A 22,521-nucleotide genomic window follows, 5' to 3' on the forward strand; every position below is an offset into this window, starting at 1 on the left:
GTCACCACACCATCACATCAATGCATTGTCATCGGTCCTTGATACGTATGCAAAGTTTCAAATTAATCAGACTTCGAGAAACCGGTGAAAATTAAGCTCAAAGATTCCGTTACATAGATACAGGCCAAGCTAATAAAAGCGTGTTAAAAAAGGGCTCCAGTATGCTCTTTCGTAGATGTGCCATGTATCCACTTCTATCATTAATAAAGGAATGCATTTTTCGCATTATGTGCAAGGTTTCAAATCTATAGCCATTTGGGGTGGTCATAAGTTCAATTGTCCTTATGTCCGTTAACCTTATGTCACACCACCATCACATTATTGCATTGTCATCGAGACTTGATACGTGTGCAAAGTTTCAATTAAAGTTATGGCCATTCAAAGTGGTAATAAGGCCAATTGACCTTATGGCCGTCGACCTTATGTCACCATACAATCACATCAATGCATTGCCATCGGTCCTTGATACGTATGCAAAGCTTCAAATTAATCAGACTTCTAGAAACCGGTGAAAATTAAGCTCAAAGATTCCGTTACATAGATATAGGCCAAGCTAATAAAAGTGTGTTAAAAAATGGCTCCAGTATGCTCTTTCGTAAATGTGCCATGCATCCACTTCTATCATTAATAAAGGAATGCGTTTTTCGCATTATGTGCAAAGTTTCAAATCTATGGCCATTTGGGGTGGTCATAAGTTCAATTGACCTTATGTCCGTTTACCTTATGTCACCCCACCATCACATTATTTCATTCTCATCGAGCCTTGATACGTGTGCAAAGTTTCAATTAAAGTTATGGCCATTCAAAGTGGTAATAAGGCCAATTGACCTTATGGCCATTGACCTTATGTCACCACACCATCACATTAATGCATTGTCATCGACCCTTGATACGTGTGCAAAGTTTCAATCAAACTTATGGCTATTCAAAGTGGTAATAAGGCCAATTACCTTATGGCCGTCGACCTTATGTCACCACACCATCACATCAATGCATTGTCATCGGTCCTTGATACGTATGCAAAGTTTCAAATTAATCAGACTTCTAGAAACCGGTGAAAATTAAGCTCAAAGATTCCTTTACATAGATACAGGCCAAGCTAATAAAAGCGTGTTAAAAAAGGGCTCCAGTATGCTCTTTCGTAGATGTGCCATGTATCCACTTCTATCATTAATAAAGGAATGCATTTTTCGCATTATGTGCAAGGTTTCAAATCTATAGCCATTTGGGGTGGTCATAAGTTCAATTGACCTTATGTCCGTTAACCTTATGTCACACCACCATCACATTATTGCATTGTCATCGAGACTTGATACGTGTGCAAAGTTTCAATTAAAGTTATGGCCATTCAAAATGGTAATAAGGCCAATTGACCTTATGGCCGTTGACCTTATGTCACCACACCATCACATTAATGCATTGTCATCGACCCTTGATACGTGTGCAAAGTTTCAATCAAACTTATGGCCATTCAAAGAGGTAATAAGGCCAATTAACCTTATGGCCGTCGACCTTATGTCACCACACCATCACACTAATGCATTGTCATCGGTCCTTGATACGTATGCAAAGTTTCAAATTAATCAAACTTCTAGAAACCGGTTAAAATTAAGTTAAAAGATTCCGTTACATACAGGCCAAGCTAATAAAAGCGTGTTAATATATCGAAATTAGGAGCTATTTAGGTTTAGGTGCTTTTTAGGGCCACAAAAGATAATTTAGTTTTCGAGATATTCGCAAAATTTCATTTTATTTTAAATAAAAAATATATCGAAACTAGCGGCCCGGTACGTGCTTCGCTACGTATAAAGTGAAATATTAAATCAAACTCATTTATTAAAAAAAAAGATATTTTATTATTTGCTAGCTATTTTAAAACTTAATCCAAAACATTTGGATAAACAAAATTTTTTGTTTTTCTATTTTGAGCATGAATAAACAAACGGCTGGGGGTACCTACTCTGGAACAGGCAACATAAAGTTGGCCATGTGAAAAACATGATTCCTCCAAATTCACACCACAAACGTTAATGTTTGCCCTTGGGCTTTGTTGATGGACGTCGCAAATGATAAAAGCACAGGATATTGTAATCGTTTGAATTCAAATGGCATATCAGTTGGAATCATATGGATATGCTTTTGATTTACCAGTTAAGATCGTAGCTTCAATCAAATTTGACCGCCAATTTGGTGCCATTACACAGGTGGTGGATTAATATTTCGCAATAATATAATCAAAGAACCCACTTTCAGATTCAAACAATGCGGTGTTGTTTTTGTTGTTGTAGCAATGTTCGCCCCACCTAATAGCCGCGACCGATCACAAATTGTCATCAATATCCTCTAACGGGAGTACAAGGAAACTTGCCGTTTCAACAGGGCTGGACCATAAGGAAAGGGGTGTTAGAGGCGTTGGTTCCACGTTACAATTGAAGAGATGGTTGGTGTCATGTGGGGACACATTGCAAGCGGGGCATACATTTTGTATGTCGGGGTTGATTCTGGATGGGTAAGAGTTTAACCTGTTACAGTATCCAGAACGAAGTTGAGCAAGAGTGACACGCGTTTCCCTGGGGAGTATGCGTTCCTCTTCCGCAAGTTTTGGATAATTTTCGTTAAGTACTGGATTCACCGGGCAATTCCCGGCATAAAGGTCCGACCCCTGTTTATGGAGTTCACCAAGGACCTGCTTGTGTTTTTTCACTTCATACGGCTGGGTTCTCAGGTGCCGTATTTCCTCAAAATGCTTACGGAGATGACTCCTTAAGCCCCTAGGCGGTGCTGGTTCATCAATCAGATGTCTGTTGGGATGCCCAGGTTTCTGGGTATTCAACAGGAACTGTTTGGTCAGCATCTCATTTCTCTCCGTGATGGGGAGTATTCTCGCCTCATTATGCAGATGGTGTTCTGGGGACATAAGAAGACAGCCCGTGGCGATTCTGAGAGCAGTATTTTGGCAGGCCTGTAGTTTCTTCCAGTGGGTGATTTTTAGGCTTGGCGACCATATGGGTGACGCGTAGCACGTAATCGGCTGGCTAATTGCTTTGTATGTAGTCTTGAGCGTTTCTTTATCTTTTCCCCAAGTACTGCCAGCGAGGGATTTGAGGATTTTGTTACGGCTCTGAATTCTCGGAACAATTGCGGCTGCGTGCTCACCGAAATGTAGATCCTGATCAAACGTCACACCCAAGATTTTGGGGTGTCGAACAGTCGGTAGCGTAGTGCCATCGACGTGGTGGTCAACATTTGGGGCGTCCATGTTGTAAATAAGGTCGCGGAAGATTTAGTCGGTGATAATGCCAGGTTTCGCGAGGTGAAAAAACTGGAGAGATCAGGAAGGTAGCCGTTTATTTTATTGCATAGCGCATCGATCTTTGGGCCTGGGCCTGTGGCCATTATTGTGCAGTCATCGGCGTAGGAAACGATTGTGACTCCTTCCGGTGATGAAGGTAGCTTAGATATGTAGAAATTAAACAAAAGTGGGGATAGGACATCACCCTGTGGCACCCCCTGTTTAATTCTCCTTGGTTTTGATGTTTCGTTTCTAAATTGCACCGATGCCTGCCGACCACCCAGATAATTTGCGGTCCACCTTTTAAGACATGGGGGAAGGGTAGACCCTTCCAGGTCCTGCAGTAACGAGCCATGGTTGACCGTATCAAAAGCTTTTGATAGGTCTAGCGCTACGAGTACTGTTCTATGGTGGGGGTATTCATTTAAACCGCAATTTATCTGGGTGCTAATGGCATTCAGCGCGGTGGTAGTGCTATGGAGTTTTCTGAAGCCATGCTGATGAGGGGCTAGCTGCAAATTTGCTTGGAAATAAGGGAGCAAAATGGCTTCAAGCGTCTTTGCCACTGGCGATAGGAGAGATATAGGACGATACGACTCACCTATGTTAGCTGGTTTCCCAGGCTTTAGTAGCGGGACCACTTTGGCCATTTTCCATTTCTCAGGTATGACAAAGGTGGAAAGAGACAGATTGAAGACATGCGCTAAATATTTGAACCCCTCTTTCCCTAGGTTTTAAGCATCGGCATGGCTATGCTGTCTGGGCCCACTGCTTTGGATGGTTTAGCACGACCAATTGCGTCCTCAACCTCTTTAGCGGTGATGGTGATTGGTGACGCGCTGAATTTGTATTTATGTGCGCGTCTATTGGCTCTCCGTCTATCTTTATCGACCGTAGGATGCATTATGTATTGTCGGCAGAAAGCGCTCGCGCATTTTTTCGCGTCCGACAGCACTTTGTCGCCAAAGGCGATGGAAACTTTGTCTTTGTGCTTAGTCGGATTCGATAGGGACTTTACGGTGGACCAAAGTTTACCCACACCGGTAGAGAGGTTACAACCTCTTAGGTGCTCCTCCCATTTCGCCCGCTTGTGTTCATCTACAAGCAATCTGATGCGTTGGTTTATATCCCTTATTTGGGGGTCGCCTGGGTCAAGCTGTCTTATAAGGTCACGTTCTCTCGCTAAGTTTGCGGCCTGGTGGCGGCCGGATTTCGGGAATTCTCCCGACGGGAATGAAATGTGCCGAGGCGGATTTAATGACCTTACGAAAGGCACGCTCCCCTTGGCGGGCATCAGTCGGGATAGGGAGGGCAGCTAGGCGGCTGTCTGTAAAGGATTTATATTCTTCCCACTTTCCTTTTTTGAAGTTTATGAAAGTGCGTTTTTCAGTGACGATGAAGTCGGCGTTACGCTCAAGCGAAATAAGTATGGGCAGGTGGTCGGATGCCAATGTTACAATGCGGTGTCATACCAGTCGGTTATAATGAATTTAAAAATTCAATTGGATAATTAATTGCCTCATCTTGATTCATAGCACTGTCAATTGATTTATATGTCGTGACTACACCTGGGAGTTTTGCTTGAATTTGAAAATTAATGGCATTGATATGAATGTTCTTCGGCGCTATAATTGCGCGTTCTCTCAACCAATCATGATTTCTGTAATTCTGAAGAATATTTGGAAAAACACATTCAATCAATTCATCTATCGATTTCGTAATTGTACAAAAATTGTTCGGTACAGTGATCAATCCGTTGGTTCTGTCGATTTATATTTTGCCATCACCAATTTCTAACAATTGTTTTGAAAGCTCATGGGCAGCTGGATCATTTTGTAGGTGAATACGCATATTAATGTTTGGTGTCAATTTTTGTACATATCTCCAAAGAACTGATGAATTCAAACAGGCATTTATTTCATCAGCAGGAGTTGATCGAGGAATGACAAGCAATGTTTGTCGAAAATCCCCTGACAGTAATATCAAAGCACCACCAAAAAGCTGTCGATTACCACGTAAATCTTGCATTGTTCGATTAAATGCTTCTAGTAATTTTTTATTCGCCATTGTACACTCATCCCAAAAAATAATTGACGTTAATTGCAGACCTTTTGCCATAGCAGAATTTCTTGAAATATTGCAAGTTGGAGTTTCAATCACCTGTACATTCAATGTCAATTTTAATGCTGAGTGTGCGTCCGACCACCTTCTAATAATGTAGCAGCAATTCCCGAAGATGCAAGTGCCAATGCAATTTTCTGTTCCGATCGAATAGTTGCTAAAATCAGTGATATAACGAACGTTTTGCCTGTGCCACCAGGTGCATCCAAGAAATATTATCCACCTGCATTATTGGAAATGGCTTGCATAATTGTGTCATATACATGTTTTTGCTGAATATTAATTTGGTTATATTCGGTTTTACAAATAAACGCAAATCATTAGAATTGAATTCCTGTTCACGTTGCAATTCACGATCAAACAGATCATGCATCTCACGATTTGGTGCGATCATACCCAATTGTACTAATGTTTTATTTGCAATCGCTAGACACATATCTTCAATTATTATCAAAGCTTCGTTGTACATTTCCAAAGTTATCAACAAATCAGGATTTCTTGCATGATGACACATACGAATTAAAATATCTTCTGCAATACAATGTTTATATTTGTTCCATAATTCAAGTGGATTTGATGGTATACATGTTGATAATATAATGACAAATAGCATTCGTATTTGTTGAGGATGAGCCGAAATAGATGCATCATGAAGTGTTGAATCCCAATGATCATCATCTTCCAACAAATGCAAAAGTTGGCATGCTTCACTGTATGTTTGACACAAATGACCGTTGACTGTTCTTGAAATGATTTTGGGCCATTCACGTTAACTAATAACAATCTCAAATAAAAGCACTCAACATTGTTTGGATGTGCTATATATATTCTCCCAATTGCTTCTATTTGGAAAATGCCAAGATGCCTATGAACTGCTGTTCCTTGTTTACGTCTTTGAAATTTTTTCGAAGACACATTCCATGTGTAATACTGAGGCACTTTAGAATATAACAAAGTTATCGCAAATATATCAGTTTCGCATAATTTGAAAAAAGCTGTTAACGTAGTTGCTGGTGGTTGTGCTGCTCTTTCCAATACATTTGCTACATTAAAATAAACACGTTGGCCATTCTCAAGATGTGCAGTCAAGTGAACAACCGCAGGATGTCTTTCGTGCATTGGAAACGGCATAATCCTCCAGACAGCTTCATTGCTACTAATATAGCGCCCCATTTGATACTGAGTAATTTCATCATTTGTGTTATCACCAGCAACACCGAAAATTGCCATTTCGCTCCCTTTATTTACATACTTGCAAATATATTTAATGGATTTGACAGAATTACAATATTCCACATTTATGTGAGCATTGAATATTTTCGATAATAATGGAAAATACGGAACCACCCAACGATTATCAACTTCAACTTCCTGGTTATGCATTCTAATGGTTGCCGTTTTGCCATTATCATTAGGTGATCTACGTCGATACAACGGATATCCGTCATTGCCCGTTATTGTGTCTGAAGTAAATTGCCTTGGGTATCGTTTCGAACACTTTTCATCAATCATACGTGGTGAATTCACATTTAGTTCACCGCACGGTCCATGTATCATGTTTTTAACGACAACTTGAAATAACTCAGGATCAGCAGTGTGATCAGGAGTTTCAGCTGATATAAGGTTATTGATTTGATCCGGAGTTATTTTATGTACCAGCCAAATTAGTATATGTGCGTGCGGCAATCCCCTTTTCTGCCATTCGATGGAGTACATATGGTAACGCACCTCCCCAAATACATATACAGACCAATTCTAAATATTCTCGCGGAATTTTGTTCTCGCGGATTTTTTTATTCCCGCGGAAAAATTCCTCCAATTCTGTTCTCCTAGGGAGAACAATCATTGGGGAACAGGAATTTCGAATTTTCGAAGTCAGCTGTTTTGTCAATTGAAATTTCGTTGCACATTTCTTATTTTGTTTAAAAGATTAAAAAGTTTAATTATTGTTGCAAATTTGTTGGAAATTAAGAAATAAAATATAAACAATGCACAGCATTTATTGCATTTCATGTGGTATTCACTGAAATGAGTAATGAATTGGTGCCACAGCAACATCAACAGCGGAACATAAGAAGAAGACGGCCGCATAACACAAATCTGCCGGAGTTGCCTGCTTTCATTCAGCAAAGCAATTTTCTGGCGACCAAGTTGAGTTGAATTCGTCCTTCATCATATGCCAAAATCTATTTAAGCCTTATTAAAAAATCCTTGCGCAATTTCTGGATGGCTGCATCAAATTTGTATACCAAGAGCTCTACCGTTGCTTGTGATATACTTTTCAACTTAAAATAAAGAATATTGTGGTTGTAGTTGTTGTATTAGAAGTGAGAATATTGTGGTAGAATATAAATACATCTTTTAGCACAAATTTGTACAAATAAGTGTTCTTTCTTAAAATAACCAATTTCCTTTAACTATTTTGATGCATTCCCTTTAATTTAACAAGTGAAAAAACTCCTATGAAATGGCAGAGAAATCTCCCTCTCCCTCACATTCATAATACCTACTTTTCTCCCATAACCGGTTTCCGCTTTTTCGAACATTGTTCAGAATAGGAGGAAAGGGAGAAGTGAAAAAACTCACAAGGAATTTTTATTTAGAATACGAGGAATGGGAGAAGGGAAAAAACTCGCACGGAATTTTCGTTTAGAATTGGGCTGATAATTTAATAATTAAATCCATAAGTGCTTTACATTTTTGCCGAAAAACACGCGCAGTAATGTTATGACGATCGGTTCTCGACTGTCCTGCAAATAAATTGTTTTTGATGTCATCCCACTGCGGATTACATGTAAATGTAATGAACAGATCCGGTCGACCGTATTTTCGTACATAACCCATTGCGTCTTGTGCATATTCGTTCATATTCCGTGGGCTACCAATATACGAAGATGGCAATATAGTTAAACGTCCGATGACATTAATATTAGCATCATTCGTTATCGCATCTTGCAAATGAATATATTGTTCAGATATTAATTTTGCTTGGTTGAAACGAATAAAATTAAGACGTTCTGTTTCTATTTTGGCATACATATCAACGATGTACTGATGATATAGTTTACCACATCTCAAGATATAATTTTGTTCTTGTGGACGAACCATCAATCGATACGAATAAAAATTCATGGCACTAACTTTTTTCTGTACATGTAAATAAAAAAAATAAATGTAAGACGCGATAACCTTCGAAGAGATCTAAGGCCGAGCTTCTCTTCCAATTTGCGTCGTGCTCCTATTGATTTTCCCTACAAATCGGCCGGACGGGACCTACATGTTTTATGCCGACTCCGAACGGCGTCTGCAAGGCAGATGAGTTTTCACTGAGAGCTTTTCATGGCAGAAATACACCCGGAGGGCTTGCCAAACACTGCCGAGGGGCGACCCCGCTTAGAAAAATTTTCTTCTAATTGAAAAACCTTATTTCTAAAATTTTTATGTTGCGTTGCCCGGGGTGTGAACCCATGGCATACGGTGTGGTAGGCGGAGCACGCTACCATCACACCACGGTGGCCGCCAACTGTACATGTAGACCTGAAAATAAGTGCAAAATGTGACTTAAGAAATTTATACAAATGATGAAATGTCAACACACTGAAAATATTATTTACCTGTTCGTGGATCAATCATTGGTATATTGATATGGTAGCCATCGTCAGCTTTCCAATGCAATATTGGGGATTGTAATGCGTCGTAACTACGATGAAGTTCCGAAACACGTTGCAATTGCTCACTTCTGCGATGAAGTATAATATCACGGGATTGGAACTGATCACCAAGAATTACAATTGCAACCTCATCAATTGTCGGTGCATTGAATCGCCTTTCATGCTCTCCAAAAGGTGTTCTATCAGCCCTTATTACGATTTTGTGATTATCAGATGGCATACGATCCAGAGCAAACCTTTGTAGCTCACAAATAATTTCTCGTCTTGTATTCAAAGCAGTTGCACAACGTTGATCCAATTCACGATTTTCATCACCAATAAAATAAGTTTGCAAAAATGTATAATCAGCGTCGGGGTATGGCAAAAACGAACCAGCTTGATGATAAATTTGGCCCTAAATCTGCAACATATATGCAATTTTAGGTATATGTTGCGTAATAATTTTTAAAACTATAGAATACTTTTATGATTCAGATTGATTGGGACAATCCTGTTTAAGTATTTACCTTAAACGTCGGCATAAAATTATCTCTAATAATGTTAGTAGCACCAAAAGAAGTCATTTGAAATGCCGATTATGACTCAAAAAGTGCTTCGAATTTTCAGAAGTCCCAAAAATTAATGAAGGCAATGGTTCGGGTGGAGTTTCTAATACTGGAAATCTCACTTTGCCATTAGCACAACACATGCCGGGCGTTTCACCTGGAAATTTAGCCGCATCACAATGTAGACATATTGCGTATATTATTCCAATATATCCGTACATACTGTAATCAATCTGACTGTACAACAGATCTATTTCGTGCATTACGTTCACGCTGCGATGCATTAGCTTGTGCTCGTTCATCTGGAGTCTGTGATCGCCTTTGTAATGCCGCAACTTTTGCATGACGCGTTCGGCGACCTATATTTCCTCGTGGGGGTCGTGCCATTTTTCTTTCAATTAAAAAAGAATAAATTATGGCTAAGTGGGATGAATCTGAGCAAAAAAATGGGTTTTTGGTGTGTTTTTCAAAATAATTTCACCATACATTTAGCGCTTTTCAGTGCCTTCAGATAAACAGATTATATTGTTATGTGATTGAATATACCATTTTAACTGGTTGTAGTACATAAGAATGCAATATCTTAACCTGAAGGCGTGTTCCCAATTGGTCTATATCTCGAGTCCTTAGTTACCCAGCGAAAAGAAAAGCCCTCTTTTCAATAGCATTTATCAACAACTTACAATGGATACTCATGTGTTCAAACACATCCTAAAGTTATCAGGGTCCACGTTTTGGTCTATATCTCAAGACCCTAGTCACGGAGGGGCATGAAAAATAATCTATACTATAGCAATCATCAACAACTCCCATTTGCTACCCATATTGTACAAACACATCCTAAAGTTATCCGGGTCCACGTTTTGGTCTATATCTCGAGACCCCAGTCACGGAGCGGCATGAAAAATACTCTATAATATAGCATTCATCAACAGCTTCAATTTGATACCCATATTGTACAAACACATCCTAGGGTTACCCGGGTCCACGTTTTGGTCTATATCTCGAGACCCTGGTATCCGATTCTTAAAATTTCAAAACACAAACCATCTTGAGTTATAAAATCATTAGGTGCTTTTTAGGGCCACAAAAGATAATTTGGGTGCTCATTTGGTTTTCGAGATATTCGCAAAAAAGTGTGGGTCTGCTAGCTTTACGTCAAGCTTGGCTTTTATGGCCACAAAAGATAATTTAGGTTTCCATTTAGTTTTCGAGATAGTCGCAAAAAAGTGTGGGTCTGCTAGCTTAACGTTAATATCTAGAAAACCAAATGAGCACCCAAATTACCTTTTGTGGCCATAAAAAGCACCTAAATTGCACCTAACTGTGATATATTTTTTTATTAAAAAAAAATGAAATTTAAGTTGTGGGTCTGCTAGCTTGACGTTAGCAGACCTACATATTCTGCGAATATCTCGAAAACTAAATGAAAACCTAAATTATCTTTTGTGTCCCTAAAAACCACTTAAAGTAGTTATGAATTTGAAATTTTCTTTCTAAAACAGCAAACCATAAATTTGGATCATCTTTCCAAAAGCTATATACGGTCAGAAATTAGTCGATTTGTATTCCAAAGGCCGGGAGTATGGTGTATTTCGAGAGGTCAGTTCAAATTGAGCGAGACCGTTCTTTAAAACCAGCATTTCATCTTGTATTCTTCTAAGTGCGTTGCGCATTCGTTGCATGTATATGCTACCTGTATTGCCTTCGTCATTATCTCCAATTTCTGGTGGTTCTGTTTCGGCTGTGTTTATTCTTCTTGGCGTTCCGTTCATTTGCAGCAGGCTGTTATCCTCAACTATGGTTTCTCTGTACTTAAATTCTTGCAAAACTGTAGAGAAGTCTTCATTGCTGATATTATCTTCATGAAAACGTTCCTTGAAAGCTGTTTCCAGTGGAATTAGCTTATCAGCTTTTGTTCCACAAATTGATTGGTTAAATTTTGGCAGTCAGAAATTTAATTATTCTGCAGTAAGTGCGTTAATATGTTTAGTCGTGAGGTCACCAATTATGGTATTTTATAACCATATAGTTAAACTTTATTACAATATATTATGCTAAATTACAACCAATTCAATGAATCACAAAATCTTAATTAATTAAAATTTAACAAGAATCGCAAAAGTTTAAAACTAAAATTGAAAATAACTTCAATGAATTCTGGAAACATCCAGCTAAGTGTCTAAGAACTAAGTGGTTGTACCACCAACGTTCATCTACGCTCGGCGTCTGAACATCGTTTGCACATCGTTTGCACAACCCAAAATAAAATGGTTTGGGTCAAGGGCTACGCACTTTCGTTTTCTAAGGGCAGATAAGTCAATGGTCGGGAATTGACCAGATTCTCTGCTTCAATCAATAAGCTTTGCAATGTATCTGCTTGTGGCACCTTTGTCTTAAGTGTGAAGGACAGTACGTTCTTTACGCAGCGCACCATTCGCTCACATGACCCTCCTGCCGATGGATCACCAGGTGAATTCAATACCCTGCCGTGTACCTTTTTCGACCAGCCCTTTCTGTACCAACACCAAATCCTCTTTACTAGCTCCAACGAAATTTGTGCCTCTCGCTTCAGATCCTCAGAGGCACTCCTCGCCAGTTTATAAAATTGTTTAGGCATAGTATAAATGCGTCAGCAGACAAATCAACTCATGATGTATTGCCCTCTCGTTTCTTGACGACGACCGACTGCTACCAAGTACGCTCCGAAAAAATCGACTCCCGTGTAGCTGAACACTCGAACGTAAGGAGTGAGGCGACCCCTTGAGAGTTGTCCCATAAGCGGCGGCTGTGGCTCTGCTTTTCGATTTTTACATAACTGGCACTCCCTCGCAGCGAAAGTGACTATACGACGTATATTGGAAATCCAGAACTTTCTCCGAATGGCACATATGATTGAATCCGGGTTCTGATGTTTAAATTTCTCGTGATAGTAACGTGCAATCGTGATGAATATTGGATCTTTACTCGGCAAAATAATCGGTATTTTCGTATTCAGCGTTAGTGATCCTCCCGGAGTGTCTCAAAACTCCGCCTTCATCGATCATTGGTGTGAGATTAAATAAGGGACATGCTTTCCGTTCATCAAATCACGTATTTCATAAGGGTACATTTTACTCTGAACAAAACGACTGACAAATATTTCTGTCTCGATAATGTCTTTCGCTTTAAACTGTAGAGTTGATATCGGACACACGTTCTTCCCTTCTTTCCTTTTAAAAATTTTAAACTTTAATATCGCTATCCTTACCCAACTCATAATCCTGAGCAACTTATAGTAGTTCGAAAATTTTTCTAAGTCTATTACCTAGAATCAAGGTTGACCGTTACCACATATTTTGAACGTCTTTCAATATCACAATATCACTTTTTCAACATTGGCGTCTGATAAGACTGGCCAAGTTCCTTCGGGGGTTTTCAAGAATTTTGGACGCTTATCCATCGAGAGTTGGCAGAAACTTTTGCTTGTAACCTTGTTGCATCGTCGGCGGGATTATGTTTCCCGGCTACCCAACGCCACTGATTAATGTCAGAGGAGTCCAAATCTGGGCAACTCTGTGCCCTACGAATTGTTTATAGCAACGGCTGTCTGATCTGATCGAACTCAATACGGTCTTTGAGTCAGACCAAAATGTTACGTTCTGCGGCTTCACTTCATGGCCAATTAATATGGACTCCTTTAAACGGACACCCAGTACTGCGGTTAAGAGTTCCACTCCACGTACAGACAAGGTTTTAATTGGGCTACAGCGTGATTTCCCGCTACAAATACTAAATTGACATCTTCATTAATTACTATACGCGAATAATCTACGGCGGCATATGCAAGTTCGGCAGCATCGACAAAGACATGCAAGTCTACCTAAGCTTTAGTAAAGCTTTCGTGATAACAACGAGGGGTTTTCAAACTCCTGACCTGGTCTAGATCCTTGTACCAGTCATGCCACTCTGAATAAATCTGCTCTGGAATAAGTGATTTCCAGTCTATATTCAAGCACCATAACTGTTGTAATATAATTTTGGACTTGATCGTTACATTCGAAAGATATGGATCAAATATTGACATGGTAAGACTTAAAATCTCTGATTTTGTTGGGCGTCGGCTTCCAGAAAAAACATCTTTTGGAACTCTCGAAAACTGTAATTTGAAAAAATAATGTGTCATCCATGGAATGCCAGTACATTCCAAGCACCTTTTCAGTAATAGATTCACTAGCGCAGAAATTTATCATATCTGTAGATGGTTGCGGTGAGGATTCGTCTGAAAGAGCTAAGAGGACGTCCGCAGAGTTAGATAAAAACCCACGTAGTTCGAGTCCAGCGGCAGCCTTAATTCGTTTTATCGCTCTTAAAACCTCTATCGCATCTTCTATAGTGTCGAAGCTATCTACGTAATCATCAAAATAATGACAATCCATAACCGCGCGGGCAGCCCTCGGATACTCAAGTTAAAATATTCTTGCATTCAAATTTTTAAAGTATTGTGCTGAACATGATGAACACGCCGATCCGAATATCATGGCTGTCATAATGTACACATCTTAACCCTAGTTGTATCTCCATCCCGCCATATAAAGCGTTGCGCTTCGTGATCTGTTTCGCGGATTTTAACCCGGTGAAACATTTCACGTATGTCAGCACATACACCTATATGACCTTGTCGGAACTTAAAAAAAAATAAACAAAAGGGGTTTCGGCTGATAAGTTTCAGGGCCCTTCATCAACCTTGAATTAAAAGAGACTCCATTAATAGAAGCAGCAGCACTAGGCGCACCATGTTGCCTTTGTTCACATTAGAGACGACGAAATGTGGCAAATACCACGTTTGGGGTGTAACTTTTGCTGCTTCCGAGTCTGACAATTTTCGTGCATAAGATTTGTTTATATATTCAGCTATTTTATTTTTATACCAATCCGACAGTGTGCTGTCTTTATACATTTTTGTCTCAATTATTTCTAGCCGTCTCAGCGCCATCTGATAACTATTGACGAATTTAACATCGTCATGACTCCATAATAACCCCGTTCCTACTGAGTACCTACATGCTTTGTCGTTTCCGAAAGAATTTTTTCAGCGCTTTTATCAGCTTCCCTTACGACCGGTGGCAATGGATTGATCCCAAAATTTTCTATACTAAAATACTTGCTGACTTGTTGTTGTATGTCCCTAATTGCATTGTCCTCCAAATCTATGCTACAAACTACTCCATCAGCACTATACTCATTTGACCCAAATAATATGAAGCCTAAATTAGATTTATGAATGTAGACGCAATCGTCTAGACTGATTACTTCCAATGGGCGGACTAAGTTTGTATGGGGCATGCCGATAAGCATTTGTGGAAAGGCATTTACTTAGTCATCGAGTGGCACATTCTTCGCCACTTCGAATTTGGACTTGAAACTCTTAAAATTTAAAGTCTGTGCCGGAAGTTGTAACTTTTTGTTGTTCGTACGTTTCGCATTTGATAACTTTTTCTGTTATCCCTAACACCCGGACTTCAACCTCTAAATGTCACAGCGTTATTGTTTTTTTTCCTATCCATCTTAGTGATAACAAATCTGGTGGTCCTTTCAAAACAACGGCTTTGGCAACATTCTCCTCGATTAAAGATATTTTCGACCCGTCATCAATAAATGCCATGATTTTACAATTACCTTTTGGGCCTTTTATTTCAACAGGTATAAACTTAAATAATGTTTTTTTTTTTTTTTTTATTAAATTCCTTCTTATAAATTGCGTTGACATTAATGGTTTCATCTACCATCTGCTGTTGAGCATCCTCATCCCTATTCGAAGTTCCCTTTTCAGCTACAATTCTATCATTTTCATGTAGTAATCGGTTGTGCAATCTTTTGCACGAGTTAATACCACGTTCGCGACGACTTCCACAGTCCTGAGCGCATACAACTAAAACATAAATGATTCTCTTTTACAAACTTCCATCTTAGATCGCAATCAATATCTTTAAACTTCGAGCACTGATTTAAGGGATGATTACCTTTACAATACACGCACTTTGTTTCTGTTATTACCAACTCTGGCTTTACAGACCGCTTCGACTTTGAAATCAGCTGTTCATTCGAATTAAAATTATTTTGTGGAATTACATCTGCTGCTATTGAGATAAACATTGATATTTCTTTCAACCAATTACTAAAGTGTCGAATGCTTGGATACGCTAAGTTCATGGAAAAGGTGTTTACCATCGTGCTGAAAGCTATGATATCAGCCAGTTTTCTACCACTAACCTTTGGAAATGCTTGCGCCTTAGTTATTTGACTACGAATTAACAGCTGCGGTCGTCCAAAGTGAAATTCCAGTGTAGATATCACAACGTTCACATTTGATGGATGGATAAGCAATGATGCCACTCCTTGTCTAGCTGGTCCCTTCAACGCCTTTTCTAGGCGAAACAAGTTCTCCAAATCAGTGTACATTAGACTGGGTCGAAAAAAAAGTTGCTAATGTCCGCCCCTAAATTTAAAGATTATGTTGAGAGGGTTTCGGAAAATATTATTTTTATTTTTTTTGATCCTTCGAAATACATCCGAAAAGGTTTTTTCGTTGTAACTTGGTTATTTGACGTACGATTTTTCAAATTGATATGTCATTATTTTCGCCTTGATAAGCTTCACATTTCCGTTTAATGTCCGTTTAAGCTATGAAGTCGTTTTCGCATGATTAGGTCAGCTAACAAAGATTTACCCCCACCTTAAGTATTCGTTTTTCCTTACCAAACGAAAGTACTTAAAAATTCAAGAAAATGTGTCTTTCAAATCATATTACTAAAATAATAAACAAAGAACTTATAGCACTTTCAATATTTATTGCAACTGTTACTTTACATGATTCTTATTGTAACGAATTTACTTGCAAATCCTCTTATTTGCAACCTTCTGCTAGTTCGAATCACTAAACTGTTGAATAAATAACTGCAATATTGAATAAATGGAAAAATGGCCTTTATTAAAGTACTTCACAATAACACTTATACTTTGCAACTAGCTGGCTTAATAACCAAACTGACTGATAGCTTAAATGAAACTGATCTCTCGCCTCCACTGTTGTCGCCCTTTTATACTGTCCGACCTCCTCGTTGCATATTCTTAGGCTTTTCTAATTCCAGAACTTACTAGTTAGTTATAAATTTCTCAGCTACAACTACAGATGTATAATTTTTATAGCTTCTCTCATACACCATGCGCTTGTATGTGTGAGCGATACTTCCACAATCACAATTGCATACCTTTATAGACATAATGATTGAATTATTGATGTGAATTCACGTCACTGCTTGGCATCGGCCTAGAGATGGCAGTACCCCTTAGTGCCGCCAACATTCGTAACATTATTATACTTAGACCAGAAACTCATGATATTTTTGGAGGAAAAATTATTATTAGGGTTTGCATTGAAAAGTTAACAAAGATACACCAAATATCATGAATAGGGGAAGTCAAAGTAAATAAGTGAGTCAAACCTGTTGTTTCGTATTTATAATAATAACACAATGCGACAAAATCAATTTTTTTTCTGGGTATTGGATAAAACCCACATTTTGTAGAGATTGTGGCTTAAATAAACAAAGTACTATTGTAGGATGGGAAAATGAATAGATCGGGTTTTTTGGTGAGTGCCAATTAATCGGCACTGCTATTGTATTTAATCGATGCCGACATTCAGCATCAAGAAAATGAATTACCTTTATTTCAAATATTTTCGGTCTATTTATACAAAAATATTACAAATTCTTATGTATAATTTATTTACTATGTTACATATTTACTTCTGATGCTAAGCCTAACAACAGAATGCAGCCAAACGTACTCGTGCACATTCACATACACATGCATATAGTTGCAAAGCGTGAGAACTTGCTGGTGCATATGAATACGCAAACTCAGCATAATTTTAGTTGGTTGCGTTTTGTTTACATTATCAGTGAGCAACTCAAAAGCCACGCGTGCTAAATGTTTTGTAAGTATACATGTATGTATGAATTTGTTTATTTTGGTTATACTACATCACCGTTTTCAACAAGAATCCCTAACTGGATATTTAATTGCTTTTGAATTTACGACATACCTTTGTTTTTTTGTTTTTTTGTTTGGGTAATTACTTATTTACAAAAATTTTTTGTTTTGTTTACTATATTTTCAATTGGGCTATTATATGATTTATGTCTTTCAGAATTTTTGTTTGCTTTTATTATATTTTTCTTACAATAAGAAGTTTCTTTGTGTTTACAAAATTGAAGTGTTCTTATTCTACGAGTTTAAGCCTTTTTTGTATGTATTATGATTTTCTTATTTTTATTGCTTAATGGATAATTACTATTCTGATTTATGTTTTCTACGTTGCTATTTTCTACGTTATACGAACTTAATGTAAAATTATTGTTTTTGTCGATATTTACTACTCTAAAGGGCCCCTTATATTTACTATCTAACTTATGACCTGTTTCATCTCTGACTAATACTAAATCTCCTAAGTTTATTTCTTTATATTGCATTTTCCTATCTTAACTAATTTTTTGTTTTCCCTTAGCCTCTTTTACTAATTTATAAGCTCTATTTTGCGCTATTTGTAACCCATATTTAATTTCTTTGTCGTAAGCCTCATAAATGTATAATGGGCTTACCGTGTTTTCTTGTAAAAATTCGTAAATCTGTGGTTTTTTACCAAATACTAATTCGTATGGACAATAATTGTGTACTGTAGATGGGGTAGTATTGTAACAATACGAAAATATTTAAGGTATTCATCGCAATCGTTTTTGTCAATGGATATGTAGGAACGTACATATTCATTGAATATTCTATGACTACGTTCAACTGTGCCTAAAGTTTGATGGTGGTAAAGTGTTGAAGTTTTATGGTGTATTTTTAGAAGTTTGCATAATTCCTCAAGCTATTTTTATATTCGCTTCACAGATCTGTTATAATTGTCTTTATGCTACCATAAACTGGGATAAAATTTTCAAATATCGCTTTGGCTATTGTTTTTGCGTGTTTGCTGGGTATTGGTATTGCAACTAAATATTTAGTCAGGTCGCAAACTATAGTAACTGCATATTCATTTCTATTTTACGATCTGGGAAGAGGGCCAATCGTATCTATTTGTACTATGTCGAAGGATTTTGTGGGCGTTTCGGTTATAATTTTTTATTTTTATTACAATGAGCGCATTTTTTGATGTATTTTCTGATATCATTTTTCATTCCTTTCCAATAGTATTTTTGTTTTATTTTATTTGGCATGCGATTTATTCTTGGTGGCCACCAAAACAGGATCGTCATGAAATTTGTGAAGAATTTCTTTAATTTCTTTAATTTCTTTGTTATTTGTCACATGCATAACTTCTGGAGTTAATGCTATAATTAAATTTTTGAGAACTTTGGTACCAATTTCTTTAAATGTGTCTACCCGGGTATAATTATTCTTAAACAATTTGTCTTCTAAGGACAACTGTATTTTTCTAACTCCTAAATTGCCGGCTTCTTTCATAAGCTTGGTAAAGAATTGACCTAAGTCAATCTTCGCCTCAACAATTAGATTTTTTATATTAATTTCGCTACAAATTTTCTTTCCTTTTTTGAAACGTAATTTCGGAGTATCGAAAACGAGCTGGACTAGTCTCTTTACTTCACATTTATTTAGCGCTTCAAATATTATTGGGTTCTCTTTGTGACTTTTTATTTCTTCATTTTTACTACTGGAATCTTTATTGTTATAATTTTATTAGTTTCCGATCTAGTCGTAACTTTTAGTATTTTACACGCTTCTACCGATATTTGTTTTAGGTCTTTAATATCTATGCGTGATAATGCGTCGGCTACATAGTTTTCTTTACCTGCGATATACTCCACCTCGAAATCACATTCTTCCAGATCTAATCTGATTCGAGTCAACTTTGATGATGGATTTATCATCGAAAATAAAAATGTTAAGGGTCTGTGGTCTGTTTTGACCAAAAATTTTCTACCGTAAACATATGGTCTAAAATATGTTATGGCCCAATGAATGGCCGCTAATTCCTTCTCAATTGTTGCTTTATTAATTTCTCCTTTAGTAAATGATCGTGATGCATAGGCAATTGGCAATTGTTTTCCTTCATACTCTGGGATTAATATTGCTCCGCAAGCATATCCACTTGCATCAGTTGTTATACAAAATTGTTTATTGAAATCGGGATATTGTAGGATGTTAGGGCTTATTATCAAATAGTCAAAGGATTTTTTACAATCCTCTGTCCAGTCGAAAACTACATTTTTCTTGGAAAGTCTTGTTATTATTCTTGAATATTCTGCAAAATTTGGAATAAATCTTCTGTAATAATTGCAAAATGCGACGAATCTTTTCGCCTCATCCGCGTTTTGCGGTGTTTTGCGGGGTAGTGTGGAAGCGGGTAAGTCGGGCGTGTGCATTGCAAATAAAAGAAAATAAATACCGAATTAGTAAATCGTAACCACAAGTTTGTTTATAAATTATAAATTTATTGAAAATGTATAAAGGAATTAGCGACGAGCTACAATATGGTTATGAAAGTGAAACACAAACTTCCTGGTCGTCAGGAAAGTTAATTACTTCACAAGGTAAATAGCTTTAATATGCAGTCGTGCAATTGGAAAGAAATTAATCGAACTCCAAAATGCACTTGACACATTCAAATGTATGCAAGTGATTAATTGCAAATAGAAAATTTAAAATTAAAATTTAAGTGACAATGGCAAGGAGTTAAATTATGCAAAATAAATTCACTTGCCAGTTCACAATTTAGAACACAATTTAAAATTTAAGATGTACACTCGAAAAAGTTAGGAAACTCACCTGGGGCTAGCTGCTGGCTCTTGAACGTTCCAAAATAGAAGAAGGGGCCAAGACCGCGGCACCTGCCGATAGCTAACTTTCGTTGAGTTTTTCCCCTTCAAAGTCAGCTCTCGGCTGGTGTTAGCCGTTACCGGTATTAATAATAAAATAACTAATGTGCGTGTTAGGGTGGTCCGAAATATTTAGGCTGGTGGCCTAAACATGCCGGCCCCTTGCGGCGAGCAACTTGAAACTAGGTGAGTACGCCAGCAACCTTCCCAAGGCGGGATAAACTAAATAAATTTAAAAAATATGATATGTAGGTATGGTTGTATCGTAAGTACGATCTCCGGCGGACATCTGTGCTCGCAGTAATGCAGCCTCGCTGAACTGTGGATGAAAGAGAAAAACGTTAGTGGTCATGTACGTGGGGTTGCTTGGTTTTTAATGCACCTGGTTAATTGGATGTAATTTTTCTCTCTCTCTAAGTGTAATGGTTATGTATTATATAAAGGCTGGACGTTATGGCTGGAACGCTCCTGAAACGACCAGTCCGAAGATCGTCGGCTGCGTGAGGAGTCCATTGACCATTGCTGGGGCTGTGCCACTAACCATAATGGTGGCGTACACGTCGGCGCCGAGTGTTAAGAGAACCGGCGCAGATCGATAGAACGTCGGGTCTGCGAGTCTCATAAACTGGAATGGTGCGGCGACCGAGGAGTCAATCGTCGCGGTTGGGTTGAGACGCGTATGCCGTGCTACCACCGTTGCTTGGCTCATGATGCGATTTGTTACCCCATATTTCCCGCGCAACACTAGTGTGCACTTCGTAGTTCTGGCCGTATTAAGCCGTTCCAGTTGGAGGTCGTTGGCCAGATGCGCATCTATCACGGACGTCGGCGCGCAGGGATCAATGAGTGCGCGCACCAGATGGAGGCGCCCCCTGCCTCTACTCGTATGATCGCTGTAGGAGCAATAGCAATAAATGCTCGGGTGATCGTCATCGCGTCGTGGGTTTCCCGTAAGCGCCCTGTCCTGAAGCCGGTGGGGTGCGCCTGATGTGGAACGACAGTGGTGGTGGTACCCTCTTTGCATGGTTGATACGCGGCCGCTCTGCCAGTGGAGCGTCGGGTCGAGCGGAACGGACGCGGATCCGCCCCGCCCCGGCGCCCACTGGCATTGCGGTGCGATGGGCGGAAAGGACGTGTCTCCGCGCCATCCCCGTGTCACATTTGTCTCTGATTGCTTGTCTTGTCCTGGATTGCCTTCTGCTTCTCATGCTGAAGCAGTGGTCGGAAGGATCGTGCTTCTCCACTGGACGTTGGGGCGATGGCTAAGGCGGCTGCACTTCTCGTGAACTCTTCCATCTCCTTCTCCTCCTCTTCGACCTGTTGGGCCCACGATTGTGTGTCCTCGGTGAAGTTGGTCGATAGCACCTCGTCGGCGCTTTCGTCGTCGTCGCGCTTTTCGCAAGGGATCGGGCGTGGCCGTGTTGCTCGTCCTCCATGTGAAGCGTAGTGTGGTGTGGTTCACGGCAGAGGTGGCAACGGTCGCTGCTAGGGCATATCTCTAACCGATGGAACGGCGATAGGCAATTGGGGCAGTGCCAGTGTATAAGGACGGCCCGGAGGCGTTCTTCTGCCGACATTCCCCTGTACAGCGGGCATAGTCGTATGCCATAATTCTTCTGACACAACCGGCAGGAGACGGTGAAGAAGTCAACGCGTTGCTCCGTCTTGTTGCGTTTGACCGAGAAACCCGTCATTCTGGAACGGGAACTTGTTATTATTTGTTTTGCATTCTAAGGGGGTTGGGTGGCGTATATGCCGAGAAATGGAGCTTAATTGGCTGAGCTTGTGGTTGGCGTACTCGGGATAAACGGTTTATTCGGGATGAATAATCTGGTTAAGTTATTCTGCCGATAAATTGACGTGTAGTGGTTGAACCCACTGTTAGGTTTAGTAAACTTTGATTGACATACGCCTAAAATTATCTTTAGTTTTGAAAATAGTTTCATCAGAATGAAAATTCTGATATTGAAAGCCACCAATAGTAAAATTAAGAATTATTAAATATAGAC

The 22,521-nt window shown here is 38.9% G+C and overlaps 2 protein-coding genes across 7 annotated transcripts in view; one reads left to right on the forward strand and one right to left on the reverse strand.

Moving 5' to 3' along the window:
- The window catches only part of Alg11 (ALG11 alpha-1,2-mannosyltransferase), a 392,778-nt gene that overhangs the window by 255,001 nt on the left and 115,256 nt on the right, over positions 1-22,521 (forward strand). The window contains exon 5 of one of the 6 annotated variants that reach the window (XM_067788978.1): positions 17,433-17,505. The exons of the other annotated variants lie outside the window; for them this stretch is intronic. Coding sequence (XP_067645079.1) covers positions 17,433-17,490 — 58 coding nt within the window. The 3' untranslated portion in view covers positions 17,491-17,505. Of the gene's footprint in view, positions 1-17,432; positions 17,506-22,521 lie in introns of those variants that run through there. 6 annotated transcript variants of the gene reach the window in all.
- Positions 1-22,521, reverse strand: part of LOC137252862 (uncharacterized) — a 631,431-nt gene that overhangs the window by 15,481 nt on the left and 593,429 nt on the right. The window lies entirely within an intron of this gene.

Source organism: Eurosta solidaginis, chromosome 5 (assembly GCF_040869045.1).
Source record: "Eurosta solidaginis isolate ZX-2024a chromosome 5, ASM4086904v1, whole genome shotgun sequence".
NCBI classification, from domain to species: domain Eukaryota; kingdom Metazoa; phylum Arthropoda; class Insecta; order Diptera; family Tephritidae; genus Eurosta; species Eurosta solidaginis.